The sequence below is a fragment of the Sciurus carolinensis genome, chromosome Y (genome assembly GCF_902686445.1).
Source record: "Sciurus carolinensis chromosome Y, mSciCar1.2, whole genome shotgun sequence".
Lineage (NCBI taxonomy): Eukaryota > Metazoa > Chordata > Mammalia > Rodentia > Sciuridae > Sciurus > Sciurus carolinensis.
Window position 1 is genome coordinate 3,737,341 of NC_062233.1, and position 20,991 is coordinate 3,758,331.

A 20,991-nucleotide genomic window follows, 5' to 3' on the forward strand; every position below is an offset into this window, starting at 1 on the left:
TCTTTCTGCTAAACAACACACGGGTTGCTCTCAGGGCTTTTTTTTTTTTTTTTTTTTTTTGTATTATAAGTAACACATTTTGAATTGCCAATATATTTACATAAATTGTTTATGGTATAAATGTGACAAATATGTTCATAGAACATATTTGCTTCATGTAAAATATATCCAAATATTTTTAACTTGCACCAAAAATAAACCAATTCATCTGAAGTTTGAATTTTGAGCGAGCAATGGGTAAAGTGTAATGCACATGATTTACCATGATTGATATATGGAACTTGAAGGTCATATTTGCTCTGGTTTTAATTATAAAAGTATATACATTTTTCATTTAAAATTTAAAAACTACATAAAATATGTAAAGAATTAAATTTTCCACCTTGACCTTAGAATTATTTATGATTAGTTTTTAATTTGTATCCTTTGAACTTAAAAAAACGATGTTCACACTTATTTGTATGTACAAAGAAAATCAAATGTTTTCCTTTTGACACAAATGGTCATAACATATTATTATTCATTTTTCTCCCTCCAGTTCATATAGATTAACTCATTCTTGATAATGACCACATTACATTCCACTATAATCTTGCACAAACCATGATTTGTTTGAACATTCCTCTGTTGATTGGCATTTAGGGTATATCCAGTTTTTCTCTGTTACTACTGGCGCTGAAACAGACATCCCATTACATGTGCTTTTGCAAAATCTTGGTTTCAATTCCCAGAATTGGAGCTGCTAGATAAGAAGTATGAGCATTTTGACTTTCAAAAGATATTTCCAAATTTTTCTCTGAAATCACTTACAAACTGATATTTCTGACATATTCATGTATTTATAGGCTTTTAAAATTATTTTTGAAATATTTAGAATAATAGTGCACATTAGAAACACCTAAATGTACCTTTCAGACAGGAAGGACAGCATATAAATGTTGAGCACACTCTGAACCATTACTCACACTAATAGTCTGTTTTCCATCACCCTTCTATGGTCCTGGCTGGACTTCATGCCTCCTCTACAGTTTTCCTGAAGTGAAGAAATGGATCTGCAAAATGACTGGCCTCCTTTGCAGTTATTTGGCCTGGGTTTTTGGGGTAAGCCTAGCCAACAGCAAATCCTGGCGTGTGTGGGAATTCAATAGCAACAAAGTTCAGTTTGTGTTCATTGGACTTTGGGAAGCTTATTATTATCAAAAATTTAATATCTCTGGTACAATGGTTGATTTGCCAGTGTACAGCACTATCAACAAGAGCTGGGTCATTTCGACTGAACTTCAGTATGGTCAGGACCTAATCTTGTTGGCTAATTTTATGAAGACAGTAGTCTTGGTTTTCAGCTCAATGGCCATCATGCTAAACTGGATCAAAGCCCCATACCCTGATTACCTGAAAATGTGTTACAATGTCTCATCCTTCTACCTTTTCCTGAGCTGTGGTTGTACAGCAGGTGCAGTGAGCTGGAACTTTGCCAAGGATTTTTATGGCCATACCACACTTGACTTTCCAACTGCCTTTCCTGTTAGCAAACGATCCCTGAAAAAGAAGCACTTCTCCTATGTATTCCCACTAGGAATCATGACTGCCACCTTCTCATTTGCCAGTGCCTGCATGTTTCTCTTTGAGATGTACTCATTGAAACGGAACCAAGTGAAACCCATGTCTATGGCCAAAAATTCATAGCACAAGGTCTGAACTGGGCTTGTTCTGTTGAAAAGTCTGCCAACAATATTCATGAAGAAATTTTTAAACACATACAGTGTTGCAATCAGCAATCCACTGAAAATAAAACATCTCTTGGCTTTCTCAAGGTTTGTCTAAAGCTTATATCCTCTTGTGTTCTGTAAGTTTGTTTCATTCTTTGAAGGTCTTCAGTAGGTGAAGATCTTTTATTCATACCTGCCAAAAATGAAAGGCAGGAAAACACAGTGGTCAGAGGCAAATGTGAATCAAAGAACACAAACAACATCAAACAGAAATAGAGTTGTAAATAAGCTCGATTATACACATAGGAAAATTATTGAGTTTAAAGTTTTTAGATCTTGAGAGCACCCTAATTTATGAGGTGAGAGCAAGGTTTCTCAGCATTAGAGGTGTGATTTTTTTTTTTTTTTTTTTTTTTTTTTTTTGGTGGCAGGAGTCTGCTGTGCACTGGGGACATTTGGTAGATCTTCTAAAATGGAAGTAGCATCTTCCTCTTTCCTTGACAGCAAAAGTAAAAAATGTTCAGATACTTACAAATAGCCTCTAAGTGACAAAATTTATCCCTGTAGAGAACCACTGGCTGGATATAGTCAGAGACTCAAGCTAATGGAAGTTAGTGTTTTGAGAGGATATTTAGGCAAATTTCTGACCAAAGTAAACAGCATAGTCTTGAACTAACTTTAATTCAGGGATCTGTTTGGATGATTTTGTTTTCTATTCCAGGGAATATTTGGCAGTATTACAGTCAATGAAATATGTAATCTTTAAAGTATCAAAGTCTGTGGTACAGGTTGAAGAGCTGGATGGATTCAAATGAGGACAGAATTGGGAATCTTGGATTATAAATTTGAACAAATTGCCTGAAATAGAGTAAGAAGGATAAAATGAAGACATGATATAAAACATTTAAGAGGCAAGGAAGATAGGGTGGGAAGGCCCAATGAGTGTGCCAAAGCATTTTGGTGCAAGAAAAACAGATTGTGAAGATTTGGGCCTATTTTTTCCCCCTAGTAGTCACAGGGTCTCTGTTCTAGTACCTAAGTCTTTGATCCACAGTGAGTTGAGTTTTGTGCAGCATGAGAGGAGGGTTTATATTTCATTGTTACATGTGACTTTTCATTTTTCGCAGCACCATTTGTTGAATAACCTATCTTTTCTCCAGTGAATGTTTTTGGAACTTTTGTCTATTATGAGTTATGTTTTAATGTGGACTTGTCTCCATGTTTTCTATCCAGTACCATTGGTCTATGTGTTTGTATTGGTGCCAATACTACGCTGGTTTTATTACTGTAGCTTAGTATAGTTTGAGGTCTGGTATTGTGCTGCCTCCTGCTTCACTTTTCTTGCTAAGGATTATCTTGACTATTCTGGGTCTCTTATTTTGCCAAATGAATTTCATGATTCTTTTTCTGGTTCTATGAAGAAAGTCATTGGGATTTTAATAGGAATTGCATTAAATCTTCACCATGTTGGCCTACGACCTGACTTCCTTAACAAGACCCCTAAAGCACAAGAAGTTAAATCAAGAATCAAAATAAATGTGATGAACTCAAACTAAAATGCTTCTTTTCATCAAAAGAAATATTTAATAATAATGAGAGAGCCTACAGATTTGCCAGAAATCTTTGTCACATGCACCTTAGATAAAGCATTAATCTATAGGATATATAAAGAACCCAAAAAACCTTAACACCAAAAAAAAAATTCAAAAAAAAACCCCAATCAATAAATGGTCTAAAGAAATGAACAGATACCTCACATAAGAAGGTATACAAACAATCAACAAATATATTAAAAGTTGTTCAACATCTATAGCAATTAGAGATAAGCAAATCAAAATTAATCTATGATATCATCTCACTCCAATCAAAATGGCAATCATCAAAAATAGAAGCATCAATAAGTATTCATGAGGACATGGGGGGAAAGTACACTCATACATGGTTGATGGGGCCGCAGATTGGTGCAACCACTCTGGAAAGCAGTATGGAGATTCCTCAGAAAACTTGAAATGGAACCACCATTTGACTCAGATATTCCACTCCTTAGTTTACACCCAAAGGACTTAAAATCAACATACTAGAGTGACACAGCACATCCTTGTTTATAGCAGCTCAATTCACAATCTAGGTGCCTGTCAACAGATGAATGGATAAAGAAAATGTGGCATATATATATATATATATACATATATATATATATATATATACACATATATATATATTATACACACACACACACACACATACATATGTGATGAATATATATGATATATATATATATATACATGCATATATGATGCAATATTACTCAGCTTTAAAGAAGAATGAAATTCTGTCATTTTCTGGTATATGGCTGGAGTTGGAAAATATTATGCTAAGTGAAATAAGCCAAATACAAAAAACAAAGTCAGAATGTTTTCTCTGATATGCATAAGCTAATTCACAATAAGGGGGACGGTCCTAGGGAAAAAGAGAGTTACTTTATATTAGGTAGAGGGGAGTGAAGGAAGGGCAAGGTCTATGGGGGGAGGAATGATAGTAGAGTGAAACAGACTTTATTATCTCATGTAAATATATGACTGCATGACCGATGTGATCCTACAATATGTATAATCAGAAAAATGAGATTACACTCCATTTATGTATAATCTATCAAAATGTACAAGTGCATTCTGCTGTCATGTCTAGCTAATTAGAGCAAATAAAATTTAAAAATAATAAAAAACACATTGTGGAAAAGAAATATTGTGAGGATGAAATTCTTCCAGGATCAGTGAGAGACATGCATCCTCAGACTGAGAAAATACAGTAAATTTTCAGCAAGCTAAATCAAAATGGATCCTTACCTAGACATAATGTGAAACTATAGGGGATTTGCCTACAAAGAAAACTTCTTTGGGGACACAAGAGAAAAAACAGAAATTAAGGACAAGATCTTCCATTAGACGAAAGACCTCAGACTTCTCAACAAAAGCAACAATTACAAAATAATATCCCCAAATGCTGAAAGAAATTACTGATGAACCAATAATTCTACATCTACTAATCGATTGTTAAAGGATGAGGACAAGTGTAGCTCAGTGATAGGGCATGAATAAGACCCTGGGGTTTGACCTTCAGTACCACAAAATAAATAAATGAAAGAATAATACAAAATACAGGAAAATTGAGGACAAAATTGGAGACAGTTTCAGATAAAGAATATATCAAAGGAGGTACTTTGGAAAGAAAACCTGTTGGTCTCAAGATGCAGTTGAATTCTGAAGGACTGATGAACAAAGAAATTGATAAGTCTATGGTTAAATACAATACACTGATCATAATTTTAAATGACTATATTATGGATTGCAGATGACAGTTGTGTAAGACAGGATTTAAAAAGGCTAAAGATTTTTAAGTTCATTCTTATCCTGAGAAATTTGTTAACTTCAAATTTTAAGTGAGAATATATGTTAACAATTAAAGAGTAACCATGAGTTGGGCCTAGTGGTACATGCCTATATTTCCAGTGACTCTGGAGCCCAAGGCAGGAAGATCACAAATTTGAAGCCAGTCTGAGCAATTTGGCAGGACAAGTCTCAAAATTTAAGAAAAAGGGGAGGCTGGAGGTGTAACTGAGTGGTAGCACCCTTGCTTAGCATATTGAGGCCCTGGGTTCCATCTCCAGTACCTCAAAACATGGGGAGGTAGCCACTAAACAAATAGAGAATGAAAAGAAATTAAAGGGGAAAGAATCCAAAAAGGAAAAAATGAAATATAAATTTCAAAGGCAATATACTGATATAGAATGTCCAAGAGAAGATGACATAGTCAAGGTTCTATTCGTAGACATGTTTTAGAAAAGGCAGCACTACAGAGACCAAACAACAGAGTGACTGACTGGTGGTAATAGTGAAAACAGGGGGTGACTACATAAGGTCACTAGGGAACATTTCAGTGTGCTGGGCATGTTCCCTGACTGATACATAGTCATAGTCCACAGTTACATAATTTATTAAAACTCTTCAAAATATATGTCCTAAATGAGCTCAATTTTATACTGCATAAATTATACCTAAATAAATATGTTAAAAATAAAACACTCGACATCAGCAATGTATTTGTTTATGCAGTGCTAGGGACTGAACTCAGGGTTTCATGCACACCAGGCAAGCTCTTCAGTATGAACTATATTCTCAGCCCCTGAAAACTTTTTAAAATATATGACTTCAAAAAAAATGCACTTACCATGGTAAGAAAAAGAATAATGATCCAGAGGCTGTATTTTAGAAATGATGTGCAAGACTTTCTTTTTTAAAAAAAATTATTTTAGTTGTAGATGAACACATACATTTATTTATTTATTTATTTATTTATTTATTTATTTATTTATTTTTATGTGGTGCTGAGGATTGAACCCAGTGCCTCACACATGCTAAGCAAGTGCTCTGCCACTGAGCTACAACCCAGCCTGTGCAAGACATACATGGAAAAAAATAAAAGGAATCTTATTTAAATTCCCAAAAGATGAATTAATCAACAAATAAGTAGACTGGGTACATGGATGAGATGGCCCTGTGTTGTAAATCTGGCCATTCACCTCCATCTACTTCAATTTCAACTCAAACCTCACATGAGTTTTGTGATCACATAGGGACTATTAGTTACTCGACAAATGGTAAAACAGCAGCATCTTAACACAATATAGGTCTGATTTTTACTTCTCTTATGTCCAGAATGAGGGGTCCTCCTAACTGTGATTCAGAATATCCTTCATCCAGTAGCCACAAGTTCTCAACAGGAGGGTGGTAGGGTCTCTGCCCTTACGTGCAATTGTCTGGAAGTAAAGGGGGTTTGGAATGTCATTCATGGGGGATTTGACAGGCAGGCCTGGAGGTGGGTGCAATGTTCCTGCTCATATAACTATGACTGACACTGACCTTATAACTGGAAATTTAGTCTAACTCTGCATCCAGGAGAGTATAGGGAACACACAGTCATGTCCAGTGCTGTTTTTCATGAAGCTTGATGAGTTGACCTTAACTTACTTGGAGGCCTGAAGAAAGACCTGTGAAGAAGCCAGTTTGGAACAACAAGGTATAAATATGAGAGAATATTTATGATTAGATAATATTTTTGATGAAGCTATCATATTCAAATAATGTGATTATCATCAGGATATACAAAGAGGTCAATACAATGAAGTGGCTAAAAATAGACACAGCAGCTTTTCATATGACCCATGTGGCACTGAAATGTAGAGAAAAACAGGACTATTCTATTTAGAATAGTTATCCATAAGGAAGAGATAAAATTAGATCCATAACTATGCAGAAGAATAAGTGTCTCTCTTATGATACTTTTAGAATGAAATCCTACAACATCCAGGTAAAGGTGGTTTCCTTAAATAAGACACATACACACACACACACACACACACACACACACACACAAACTGTAAGGGGAAAATGGATACATATGCCTACATTGACTGACCACATGGAAAACCAGTATCCAGAATATTAAGACATTTTACAAATCCTTAAGAAGAAAACCAAGCTCAACTGAAAAATGATAGGAATATGTGAATAGGCGACTCACAGAGATAAAATTGGAAGGACTAAGTATATGACTATAAGCTAAAACTCATATCAGGGGAATACTACATAAATCCACAAACAATTGAAATTCACACATGAGGATGCAAATGAATACTCTGGTTTCCTAGCTTATATGCATATTGAAATGGCCTGGGGAGCTCTAAAATACTAATGTCTATGCCTAATGGTAGGCAGTGCATTTCATTCTGGCAGAATTTCTCAACTGCTATCATGTTTGAGGATCTGTAGCATGTTTAGCAGACTTCCTGGTTTGTATCAGTGAGATGCTTATAATAATCACCTCTTGTTGTCCCATAACTTAAGACTTATGAAAAATCAAGCATCTGATACATTTTTATGTACTTTAGTGGGACGTCATCTTTTAAAAGTCAGAAGGTTCACAGGAGGGAGCAAGCCTCTGCTAGACTTTAACTTGAATGATGAAGTCAAAGTCATGGGAATCTTGGAAAAATTGAGAATTTGGGGACTGCAGAAAGTATGATTTAGTGATAAATCTGATAACATTTTGGATGCAGATTCCCAAAATAAGTGAGGTAGGAAGGATTGTCCGTGGCCTGAGACACTGTAGGGGTCTTTGCAATGGGAGAGAAAGGACCCTCACAAGTCAAACTGGGCCACCTTTGTGGAATTGGAGCTAGAGTCAGAAGAAACCGAAGATGCTCTGGCACACAGAAAAGCTTAGGGTGGGCAAGGATATGTGAAGAGATGGAGAAAATGCCACAGAACCAAGGAGAAACTGAAGCGTGGCAGAATCTGTTGCAACAAAAACTGAAAAGACCCTAAATGTGATCTGTAAGAAAACTGCTAATGAGAGGACGCGGGGTGGGCTCGGGTGAGCAGAAGGGACGCTTTAGCCGCTGCCTTCGCTCTCGACGCATTTAGGACCCACGAAGCCGCCGCATCCTGCCCGGGAACATTGGGACTGGGCGCTCAAGGTGCTTGGGCCGAGCTACTCCTGGGAGCGCTGCAGGTGATGGCTCTGCCAGGGGCCCTCGCTGACAGTGCAAGTCCGGGGGAATCTCTTGATGTAAGGAATCACGTGCTTCTGCAAAACTCCAGTGCCAATTCCCCAGCAGAGAGTATGCAAAACGTGCCTCACAACTCTACATCTGAATCTAACAGCAGCACCACTGTGAAACCATCACCAACTCCAGTTTCCTTGGTCTCAAACAGTGTGACAGATGTCACCTTCAAACCCAAAACTTCTAAAATGGAAACACCAGAGTCCTCAACAAATACAACTTCCAGCACTTCAAAGTCTATACCCAAAGCAACAAGTATTTCACAAAACGTATTCCAGATGTCAACATCCACGATGACCACAGCTCATAATAGTTTAGTGACATCATTAACCACACCTAGTCATTTAAATGGAAAAATATCAAAATTTGACACTGGCAGCTTTGTTGGTGGTATTGTATTAACACTGGCAGTTTTATCTATTCTTTACATTGGTTGCAAAATCTATTATTCAAGAAGAGGCATCTGATATAGACCCATTGATGAACGCGATACCATCATTTAAAGAAACACAAGGACCAAGAAAAGAAGAAACATTGATGCAGCCCTAGTCTATTCATTTTGTTTTTTACTACTTTCAACACTATTCTCTTGAAAATAGTATAATTGGGTCATGCATATAATGTACAATGTGTTAAATAAATATGCACAGATTTAAAAGGATTTGGTTAGATATTTAAATATGTGGAATTTACAGATAATTTAACAATGATCATACTCACTTTTAGCAAATACATAGTGAGACAAGTCCTGTCACATTTTTTTGTGGCATTGGCCACATGGGACCAGTAATTGAAAGACAACATCACTAAAGGGCAGGCTGCCATCTGGGTGTACAAATAAGGAGCTTGTCACAGGACTCGAGATCCTGAGTGCCTTTGTTGCTCACACAAAGAACTTCAGTGCTTTTCAGGACTGGAGATATCCTAATTACTGATGCCACACAGCAGAAATTATGCAACTGAGTAAACCAGATCTAAAGCATAATTTAAGGAAGCATCAACATTTTGTTTCATAGTAGTTAACCTAGAAACAATACATATCCCCCCCCCAAAATAGAATTTCAACTAAAACCTGAAACACCCTATTGGAGATGCATTGGAGAGCATGTATTTTCATTAATAATTTCTTTTTGAGTTTTCAGTGTTAGTTTGATATAATCTTTTTTCTCTGTAATTTAGGTAAATGCAGTGTTTAACATAATGTTTTTAAAAAACTCAGTTGTAAAACTAGTTTTATAGGAAAACTAGATTATTTGCTACTGTGAGAATATTGTCACCACTGGAAAATACTTTTCATATTCACTTGATTTTATATTCAGTGACTATTTTTGAAGAAATGTAGAGCTGCTTTCAATACCTAGAAATTTTTAATGGAATGTGAAAACATTTAACATTTTAAAAAGCCCTGTTTTTAATTATACTTGCAAAAAATATTTAGAACCCTGTATCGTCAAAACTGTAAATTAAGGCTGTGCATATTAAACCAGAGATTGTGGGGCTTTCCACAGGCTACTAAACCTGCAGGATGAAAGTGCTGCATTTTCATACTTGACTCAGATTTGGGGAAATGACATTTTTATACTTAAGTACATTGTTGGTGTGAATTCTTATTTTAGTCAGAAAATTTCCTGCTTCCTTTTTTGTGTGTTCTCCTAGACAACTCCTCTTACTCCACTGTTTAGGGAGAGTTACTTTCAGATGCACTATGTTAATGTAGAGAAAAAAGCAGTGTTTTAAAAAAAATTACACTTCATATTTTGGAGTGTTTTTAGTTTTACAGTTTTATATTCCAGCACTCAAACTCAGGGTGAACTTTTAATAAGTTATTTAGTCACTAAATAATAAGATAATATTTCCATCTTAGAGAGTCAAAGTATATCGTACTAATTTCTGAAAGCCTAAAAAATAACCTAAGATTTCCTAATAAACACACACCTATATTTAATAGGAATAAAAAGTAACTTTTATCAAGAGCTTTTGATTTGCAGAGAATGACAATGTTAAGAATCATATCTACTTGCTGTATATTTTGGCCAACTATTGTGATGATATGGATAAAAATGATCCAAAATATGGATATTATTAGATCCATACAACTCATGCAATATGGAGGAAATTTTATGAAATGTATGGTTAGATTAGTTCAAACTGTGGGCTGTTGGGTAAATTGTATGTTATTACTAGACCTTAATTAGTTGTGAAAACACTGCATTCATTTCTTTGCAATATGTTATAGTTAAAAAATACTTTACAGCAATGAGGGCCTTTTCAGTTGAACTTGTTTTATCTCCTGCATTCTTGATATTTCAGTACCAGCCTGAAGTTTTTCTTGAATACTTACTTCTTTAGCACTTTGAAGGTAGAAAACCACTTTTAAAATACTGTTTAAACTTTGCCTTGAGAGGTTACTCTGCTTTTTAGGTTGGAAAGTGTAGTTATGTTCTTTCTCTGTATGTAAACAGTGTAATTTGTTACATTCAAATACCAGCACTTTCAGTAAAGTTTTTTTGTTTGTTTGTTTTTAATCTGCAGAAATTGAAAAAAAAAAAATCAATGGTACAAAGCAATATTACTTTGGAATACATTTCAATAAGCAAATTTATCTTCTGTTACTTAAGCAAATGTTTGACTTTCTTTGCATTCCTTTAAAATGTAGTTACTTAAATATTTAAATATCAGTCAGGCAGAAGCCTTGTTTGCCCATGCTTTGATTTTAAAACCTCCTTGGAGGATCCATAAAAGGAATAATTTAAATAGAATGTTGGCAGTATATTACAGTGATAAAATTCGTATTCTTGGAAACATTTTTTAAAATTCCTGTTACCATTTTTCCTCTTATAATGACCAGTTTTTGGTATTTCATTGTTATTGAGACTTATTTTTAGAATAAAATTTGTTCTCCATTAAAAATAAAAAGAAAGAAAACTGCTAATGAAACTCAAAATGTCACTTTCTGTTGATTTGGAACACATGACACAAGATTGTAGTGGGTCCTGTTGCTTGAATCTTAAAGTAATATTAATGGTTGACAAATGCATTTTTTCCCCAAAGGGAGAGGCAATATGCACAGGAAATGAGTAAATCAATCCTACATAAGAGGGAGTAAGTTGGAGCAACTGCAGCAACGTTGACTTAAAACTATGTCATGAAACTGCGGTGATCAAAACTTAAGGTGTAGACTCAAAAACTGACACTTAGACCAAGGGAAGAGATTAAAGGTACAAATACAAATTCATCTTTTATAGGCAATTGATTTTTAAATTTGTAAGTGCATTGTAATTATACAAGAATTTTGAAATATTTTGGTCAATTTTATTCCCCAGCACTTCCTTTTTCCCTATTCTTTTTCCTGATCCCTCCCATTATTTTGTTGGTCTCTCTTCTCCTTTATCCTCTCCCTTTGCTCTCTAGTTTCCACATATATTTAACTGAATTTTGACAAAGGTGCTGATGATATAGTTGTAAAAAAATCTTCTCGTCAATAAATAGCCTTGGAACAGTGTATACGCACATGAAGAAGAATGAAAGTGGTCCCTCATTTCACACACATGTAAAAAATATCTCAGGGCAGGGGTTGTGACTCAGTAGTAGAGTGCTCACCTAGCATTTGTGATGCACTGAGTTCAATCCTCAGTACCACATAAAAATAAATAAATAAATAAATATATGTATAAGTAAATAAATAATTAAATAATAAATAAAAGGTATTGTGTAAGTCTACAACCAGTATTAAAAAATAAAAATATATATTATCTCAAAGTAAATTAAATATTGAAAAATAAAATCTGAAATTGTAGAAAATTTTTTGGGAATAATCTTCACAACATTGGTCTTCACAAGATGTTTTGGATATGACCCCAAAACCACAGATAACAAAAGCTGAGGAGACAAGTAGAATTATACAAAACTAAAAAGCTTCTGCACAGCCAAAGGAGCAATTAACATAAAGACAATATTTGCAAACCCCACATCAGATAAGTGCTTCCTATCCAAAGTATACAAATAAATCAACTCAATAAAAAGAAGTAAAAATTACTGGATTTAAAAATTCTCAAAGGACCTCAATAGACATTGCCCTAAAGAGGGCAACAAAATGGAAAATAATCAACACCACTAATCATCAGATAAATGGCACTTGAAACTGCAATGGGATATCACCTTATACCTGTTAGAGTGGATATTAATTAAGAGGCAAAAGATATATGTGGAGAACAATTGCATACTTGTGTTGGAAATGTAAATCCATGAAGACATTTTGGAAATCATGGAATTTTCTCAAATGATTAAAAATAGAACTACAATGGAACAATCCCACTATGTGCAGAATATGCAAAGAAAATTAAATCCATATGAACTACAATGGAACAATCCCACTCTGTGCAGAAAATGCAAAGAAAATTAAATCTGAATGACAAAATGACATCTATACTACCAAGTTCATTGCAGCACTATTCACAGTAAAAAAGGTACTTAGGACATCATCCTAAGTGTCCATCACTACTTGAGTCAATAGTGAAACTGAAGACCCTGCACAATGGAATACTCATAAACATTTCAAAACAAGGAAATCCTGTCATTTTGAATAACATGGATGACCCAGGAGAATATCATGTAAGTGAAATAAGTGAGGCATAGACACATAATATATGGGTTCACTTACATATCAAATCTAAAATGGAAAGTTAAATCCACTGCAGACGGACACTGGATGCCAAGTCTGCCTGCCCCCTGCCCTGTGCTGATTTGGCCCTCCCTTGCTGGGATTTTATTTGAAATATCAATGAAGCCACTGTGACCTACTCACTTATTTCAGAATTCTGCAAACTTGTAGAATAGGAACCACATGGTTCATATCAATATCTGCCATCTTCTCAAAGTGTAGCCATGATTCCTGAGATCTTGAATGCAGCAATCTCTGAGTCCCTGGCATCTAATCAAAGTGAAATAACTCTTATGCCCTTCTATGAAAGTATGGTATCCCACTGGTCTCTCCTCAGAGATGTTTTACTTTTATACCCTGAACCTAGGATGAGTGTAGTTTTACCAATTCTTTAGATTCCTTCAAGCATTCCCATTATCCCTTGTTAGAGTACTTAGCCTATCTCTACCTGATGTGATCTCTTTTACAAACAAGTCTTTGTTCATCAAAATTTTACTTGACATTTTCTGACCAAACTACAAGCTTTTCAAATACTGGTCTCCTTTCTGCTCCTGATTATTACAATAAAGTTGGCTAAAAACTGCCAGTAATATTTACGCCCACATATAAATGCTGTGCTCCTTCGAAATTTTCTTTGCCAGGTTAATACAAACCCTTAAATTTAGCTTTGCAAAATGTCTCATGACATAGGCAAAATTCAAAAAACTTCCTTATCATAGTGTAACATGAGTGACCTCTAGTCCAATTGCCAAAAGTTTCATCCTCTTCTGAAACCTCATGAGTCAGTTCTTTACTGTTCATTGTCCTATTGGCAATCTTGTATTTTCAGTTCCCAAGAAGAATGACCGCCACTAAAAACAATCAACAACTTTTCTAGTTTACATGTCTAATCTTTTCAAAAGTCATCTAACAAATTCCAAAAATCTTTTAAAACACATGTTCGGGTTAAAAATGACAATGACCCTATTCCTACTACCAATTTTTAGTTAAGTTTTCTCACTGCTGTGACCAAAATATTTGACAATAGTAAGTTGGGAAAGTTTATTTGGCTTATGGATATAGAGGCCTCAGTACATTAATGATCGACTACGCTACTCTGGGTCTGAGGTGTGGCAGAACATCACAACAGATGGAGGAAATCAGCTCCAGACATGACAATCAGGAAGCAGATAGATTATTCCATTCATCAGGGACAAAATGTAGACCCCAGAGGCATGCCCCCAATGATCTTTTCTCACACCACATTTTCCTAAATACAGTTACTGCTCAGTTGATAACTATCAAGGGATTAAATAATTGATTTTTTTTTTTTAGGTGGGAAAACACATTTCACCTCTGAACTTTCTGGCATTGTTTTGCACAAGTTTTTTTTTTTTTTAATTTATAATACCTCTTTTTTATTTGTTATTTTGTTCTTATTAGCTGTACATGACAGAATGCATTTATACATGAGTGAAACATTTCCCCTATTCCTGATCATTTTGGCTTACTTTTGGTTTTTAACATGACTTGGTGTCTCCTTTGTTCGGCTTTTCCTTTAGGGTAGTTCCTCCCTTTACTGATTTGTTTTGTTGTTTTTCACTTCCTCCTCATGAAATATTTTGCTGAGAATGTTCTGTAGTGCAGGATTTCTATTTGTAATTCCCCTTAACTTTTGTTTATCATGGAAAGATTTTATTTCTGAAGGTAATTTTTGCTGGGTATAGGATTCTTAGGTGGCATCCATGTTCTTTCAGAGCTTGAAATATATTGTTCCAGGTCCTTCTTCCTTTTAGGGTCTGGGCTGAGAAATCTGCTGATATCCATATTGGTTTCCCCTTATAAGTAATCTGATGCCTCTCTCTCAGTCTTTAAAATCCTATCTTTGTTTTGTATGTGAGACCTTGGTGTGAATGTGTTGTAATTTTCTGCACCTGGTAAGCCTCTTGTATTTGATTTTCCATTTCATTTTTCAGGTCTGAGAAGTTTTTGATATTATTTCATTGAACAGTTTGTTCATTCCTTTGGTTTATAACTCTGTGCTTTACTCAATCCCAATAATTCTTAAATTTGGTCTTTTCATGATATCCCTTAATTCTTGGAGTTTCTGTTCACAATTTCTTACCATCTTCTCTGTGTGGGCAACTTTATTTTCAAGATTAAATATTTTGACTTCATTGTGTGAGATTCTGTCTTTCATGAGATCTATTCTTTTGGTGATAATTTCTATTGAATTTTTTAATTTGGTTTATTGTTTCTTTCATTTCAAGTATTTGTTTTTTTTTTTTCCATAATCTCTATCTCTTTATTGAAGTGTTCTTTTGTTTCCTGCATTTGCTCTTTTAACAGTTTATTAGAATTATCATGCATTTCCTGCATTTGTTTGCTTATCTCATCTTTTGCTTCATGGTCATTTTAAATATGCGGATTCTAATTTCTCTGTCATTTCTACTGTCACACGCTGTCATTGGATTCTATCAAAATAGCATCTTAGTTGGTTAGGGACACTTTTGTCCCCTGTTTTTTCATATTGTTTCTGTATTTTCCCCCCCAAGCAGTGATGATCTAAGGTACTGAAGTTCCCCCCCTACAGGCTCATTGTGACCCTGCAGTTTTCCTATACCTCTGAGGAGAGACCAGTGGGATACCATACTTTCATAGAAGGGCATAAGAGTTATTTCACTTTGATTAGATGCCAGGGACTCAGAGATTGCTGCATTCAAGATCTCAGGAATCATGGCTACACTTTGAGAAGATGGCAGATATTGATATGAACCATGTGGTTCCTATTCTACAAGTTTGCAGAATTCTGAAATAAGTGAGTAGGTCACAGTGGCTTCATTGATATTTCAAATAAAATCCCAGCAAGGGAGGGCCAAATCAGCACAGGGCAGGGGGCAGGCAGACTTGGCATCCAGTGTCCGTCTGCAGTGGATTTAACTTTCCATTTTAGATTTGATATGTAAGTGAACCCATATATTATGTGTCTATGCCTCACTTATTTCACTTACATGATATTCTCCTGGGTCATCCATGTTATTCAAAATGACAGGATTTCCTTGTTTTGAAATGTTTATGAGTATTCCATTGTGCAGGGTCTTCAGTTTCACTATTGACTCAAGTAGTGATGGACACTTAGGATGATGTCCTAAGTACCTTTTTTACTGTGAATAGTGCTGCAATGAACTTGGTAGTATAGATGTCATTTTGTCATTCAGATTTAATTTTCTTTGCATTTTCTGCACAGAGTGGGATTGTTCCATTGTAGTTCATATGGATTTAATTTTCTTTGCATATTCTGCACATAGTGGGATTGTTCCATTGTAGTTCTATTTTTAATCATTTGAGAAAATTCCATGATTTCCAAAATGTCTTCATGGATTTACATTTCCAACACAAGTATGCAATTGTTCTCCACATATATCTTTTGCCTCTTAATTAATATCCACTCTAACAGGTATAAGGTGATATCCCATTGCAGTTTCAAGTGCCATTTATCTGATGATTAGTGGTGTTGATTATTTTCCATTTTGTTGCCCTCTTTAGGGCAATGTCTATTGAGGTCCTTTGAGAATTTTTAAATCCAGTAATTTTTACTTCTTTTTATTGAGTTGATTTATTTGTATACTTTGGATAGGAAGCACTTATCTGATGTGGGGTTTGCAAATATTGTCTTTATGTTAATTGCTCCTTTGGCTGTGCAGAAGCTTTTTAGTTTGTATAATTCTACTTGTCTCCTCAGCTTTTGTTATCTGTGGTTTTGGGGTCATATCCAAAACATCTTGTGAAGACCAATGTTGTGAAGATTATTCCCAAAAAATTTTCTACAATTTCAGATTTTATTTTTCAATATTTAATTTACTTTGAGATAATATATATTTTATTTTTTAATACTGGTTGTAGACTTACACAATACCTTTTATTTATTATTTAATTATTTATTTACTTATACATATATTTATTTATTTATTTATTTTTATGTGGTACTGAGGATTGAACTCAGTGCATCACAAATGCTAGGTGAGCACTCTACTACTGAGTCACAACCCCTGCCCTGAGATATTTTTTACATGTGTGTGAAATGAGGGACCACTTTCATTCTTCTTCATGTGCGTATACACTGTTCCAAGGCTATTTATTGACGAGAAGATTTTTTTACAACTATATCATCAGCACCTTTGTCAAAATTCAGTTAAATATATGTGGAAACTAGAGAGCAAAGGGAGAGGATAAAGGAGAAGAGAGACCAACAAAATAATGGGAGGGATCAGGAAAAAGAATAGGGAAAAAGGAAGTGCTGGGGAATAAAATTGACCAAAATATTTCAAAATTCTTGTATAATTACAATGCACTTACAAATTTAAAAATCAATTGCCTATAAAAGATGAATTTGTATTTGTACCTTTAATCTCTTCCCTTGGTCTAAGTGTCAGTTTTTGAGTCTACACCTTAAGTTTTGATCACCGCAGTTTCATGACATAGTTTTAAGTCAACGTTGCTGCAGTTGCTCCAACTTACTCCCTCTTATGTAGGATTGATTTACTCATTTCCTGTGCATATTGCCTCTCCCTTTGGGGAAAAAATGCATTTGTCAACCATTAATATTACTTTAAGATTCAAGCAACAGGACCCACTACAATCTTGTGTCATGTGTTCCAAATCAACAGAAAGTGACATTTTGAGTTTCATTAGCAGTTTTCTTTCTTTTTATTTTTAATGGAGAACAAATTTTATTCTAAAAATAAGTCTCAATAACAATGAAATACCAAAAACTGGTCATTATAAGAGGAAAAATGGTAACAGGAATTTTAAAAAATGTTTCCAAGAATACGAATTTTATCACTGTAATATACTGCCAACATTCTATTTAAATTATTCCTTTTATGGATCCTCCAAGGAGGTTTTAAAATCAAAGCATGGGCAAACAAGGCTTCTGCCTGACTGATATTTAAATATTTAAGTAACTACATTTTAAAGGAATGCAAAGAAAGTCAAACATTTGCTTAAGTAACAGAAGATAAATTTGCTTATTGAAATGTATTCCAAAGTAATATTGCTTTGTACCATTGATTTTTTTTTTTTCAATTTCTGCAGATTAAAAACAAACAAACAAAAAAACTTTACTGAAAGTGCTGGTATTTGAATGTAACAAATTACACTGTTTACATACAGAGAAAGAACATAACTACACTTTCCAACCTAAAAAGCAGAGTAACCTCTCAAGGCAAAGTTTAAACAGTATTTTAAAAGTGGTTTTCTACCTTCAAAGTGCTAAAGAAGTAAGTATTCAAGAAAAACTTCAGGCTGGTACTGAAATATCAAGAATGCAGGAGATAAAACAAGTTCAACTGAAAAGGCCCTCATTGCTGTAAAGTATTTTTTAACTATAACATATTGCAAAGAAATGAATGCAGTGTTTTCACAACTAATTAAGGTCTAGTAATAACATACAATTTACCCAACAGCCCACAGTTTGAACTAATCTAACCATACATTTCATAAAATTTCCTCCATATTGCATGAGTTGTATGGATCTAATAATATCCATATTTTGGATCATTTTTATCCATATCATCACAATAGTTGGCCAAAATATACAGCAAGTAGATATGATTCTTAACATTGTCATTCTCTGCAAATCAAAAGCTCTTGATAAAAGTTACTTTTTATTCCTATTAAATATAGGTGTGTGTTTATTAGGAAATCTTAGGTTATTTTTTAGGCTTTCAGAAATTAGTACGATATACTTTGACTCTCTAAGATGGAAATATTATCTTATTATTTAGTGACTAAATAACTTATTAAAAGTTCACCCTGAGTTTGAGTGCTGGAATATAAAACTGTAAAACTAAAAACACTCCAAAATATGAAGTGTAATTTTTTTTAAAACACTGCTTTTTTCTCTACATTAACATAGTGCATCTGAAAGTAACTCTCCCTAAACAGTGGAGTAAGAGGAGTTGTCTAGGAGAACACACAAAAAAGGAAGCAGGAAATTTTCTGACTAAAATAAGAATTCACACCAACAATGTACTTAAGTATAAAAATGTCATTTCCCCAAATCTGAGTCAAGTATGAAAATGCAGCACTTTCATCCTGCAGGTTTAGTAGCCTGTGGAAAGCCCCACAATCTCTGGTTTAATATGCACAGCCTTAATTTACAGTTTTGACGATACAGGGTTCTAAATATTTTTTGCAAGTATAATTAAAAACAGGGCTTTTTAAAATGTTAAATGTTTTCACATTCCATTAAAATTTCTAGGTATTGAAAGCAGCTCTACATTTCTTCAAAAATAGTCACTGAATATAAAATCAAGTGAATATGAAAAGTATTTTCCAGTGGTGACAATATTCTCACAGTAGCAAATAATCTAGTTTTCCTATAAAACTAGTTTTACAACTGAGTTTTTTAAAAACATTATGTTAAACACTGCATTTACCTAAATTACAGAGAAAAAAGATTATATCAAACTAACACTGAAAACTCAAAAAGAAATTATTAATGAAAATACATGCTCTCCAATGCATCTCCAATAGGGTGTTTCAGGTTTTAGTTGAAATTCTATTTTGGGGGGGGGATATGTATTGTTTCTAGGTTAACTACTATGAAACAAAATGTTGATGCTTCCTTAAATTATGCTTTAGATCTGGTTTACTCAGTTGCATAATTTCTGCTGTGTGGCATCAGTAATTAGGATATCTCCAGTCCTGAAAAGCACTGAAGTTCTTTGTGTGAGCAACAAAGACACTCAGGATCTCGAGTCCTGTGACAAGCTCCTTATTTGTACACCCAGATGGCAGCCTGCCCTTTAGTGATGTTGTCTTTCAATTACTGGTCCCAGGTGGCCAATGCCACAAAAAAATGTGACAGGACTTGTCTCACTATGTATTTGCTAAAAGTGAGTATGATCATTGTTAAATTATCTGTAAATTCCACATATTTAAATATCTAACCAAATCCTTTTAAATCTGTGCATATTTATTTAACACATTGTACATTATATGCATGACCCAATTATACTATTTTCAAGAGAATAGTGTTGAAAGTAGTAAAAAACAAAATGAATAGACTAGGGCTGCATCAATGTTTCTTCTTTTCTTGGTCCTTGTGTTTCTTTAAATGATGGTATCGCGTTCATCAATGGGTCTATATCAGATGCCTCTTCTTGAATAATAGATTTTGCAACCAATGTAAAGAATAGATAAAACTGCCAGTGTTAATACAATACCACCAACAAAGCTGCCAGTGTCAAATTTTGATATTTTTCCATTTAAATGACTAGGTGTGGTTAATGATGTCACTAAACTATTATGAGCTGTGGTCATCGTGGATGTTGACATCTGGAATACGTTTTGTGAAATACTTGTTGCTTTGGGTATAGACTTTGAAGTGCTGGAAGTTGTATTTGTTGAGGACTCTGGTGTTTCCATTTTAGAAGTTTTGGGTTTGAAGGTGACATCTGTCACACTGTTTGAGACCAAGGAAACTGGAGTTGGTGATGGTTTCACAGTGGTGCTGCTGTTAGATTCAGATGTAGAGTTGTGAGGCACGTTTTGCATACTCTCTGCTGGGGAATTGGCACTGGAGTTTTGCAGAAGCACGTGATTCCTTACATCAAGAGATTCCCCCGGACTTGCACTGTCAGCGAGGGCCCCTGGCAGAGCCATCACCTGCAGCGCTCCCAGGAGTAGCTCGGCCCAAGCACCTTGAGCGCCCAGTCCCAATGTTCCCGGGCAGGATGCGGCGGCTTCGTGGGTCCTAAATGCGTCGAGAGCGAAGGCAGCGGCTAAAGCGTCCCTTCTGCTCACCCGAGCCCACCCCGCGTCCTCTCATTAGCAGTTTTCTTACAGATCACATTTAGGGTCTTTTCAGTTTTTGTTGCAACAGATTCTGCCACGCTTCAGTTTCTCCTTGGTTCTGTGGCATTTTCTCCATCTCTTCACATATCCTTGCCCACCCTAAGCTTTTCTGTGTGCCAGAGCATCTTCGGTTTCTTCTGACTCTAGCTCCAATTCCACAA

The 20,991-nt window shown here is 34.9% G+C and overlaps 3 protein-coding genes across 3 annotated transcripts; 2 read left to right on the top strand and 1 right to left on the bottom strand.

The window, feature by feature from the left end:
• Nucleotides 1-233: 233 nt before the first annotated feature.
• On the top strand, nt 234-1,686 carry LOC124973014 (uncharacterized). The gene is made up of 2 exons (XM_047537218.1): nt 234-237; nt 974-1,686. Exons 1-2 carry the CDS (start codon nt 234-236, stop codon nt 1,684-1,686), a joined length of 717 nt encoding a protein of 238 aa, XP_047393174.1.
• Nucleotides 1,687-6,257: 4,571 nt separating this feature from the next.
• On the top strand, nt 6,258-8,811 carry LOC124973022 (porimin-like). Its single transcript, XM_047537224.1, has 2 exons — nt 6,258-6,267; nt 8,245-8,811. Exons 1-2 carry the CDS (start codon nt 6,258-6,260, stop codon nt 8,796-8,798), a joined length of 564 nt encoding a protein of 187 aa, XP_047393180.1. The 3' UTR covers nt 8,799-8,811.
• Nucleotides 8,812-20,109: 11,298 nt separating this feature from the next.
• LOC124973023 (porimin-like) lies at nt 20,110-20,638 on the bottom strand. The gene has a single exon (XM_047537225.1). It carries the CDS (start codon nt 20,636-20,638, stop codon nt 20,123-20,125), a length of 516 nt encoding a protein of 171 aa, XP_047393181.1. The 3' UTR covers nt 20,110-20,122.
• Between the last annotated feature and the right edge of the window lie 353 nt (nt 20,639-20,991).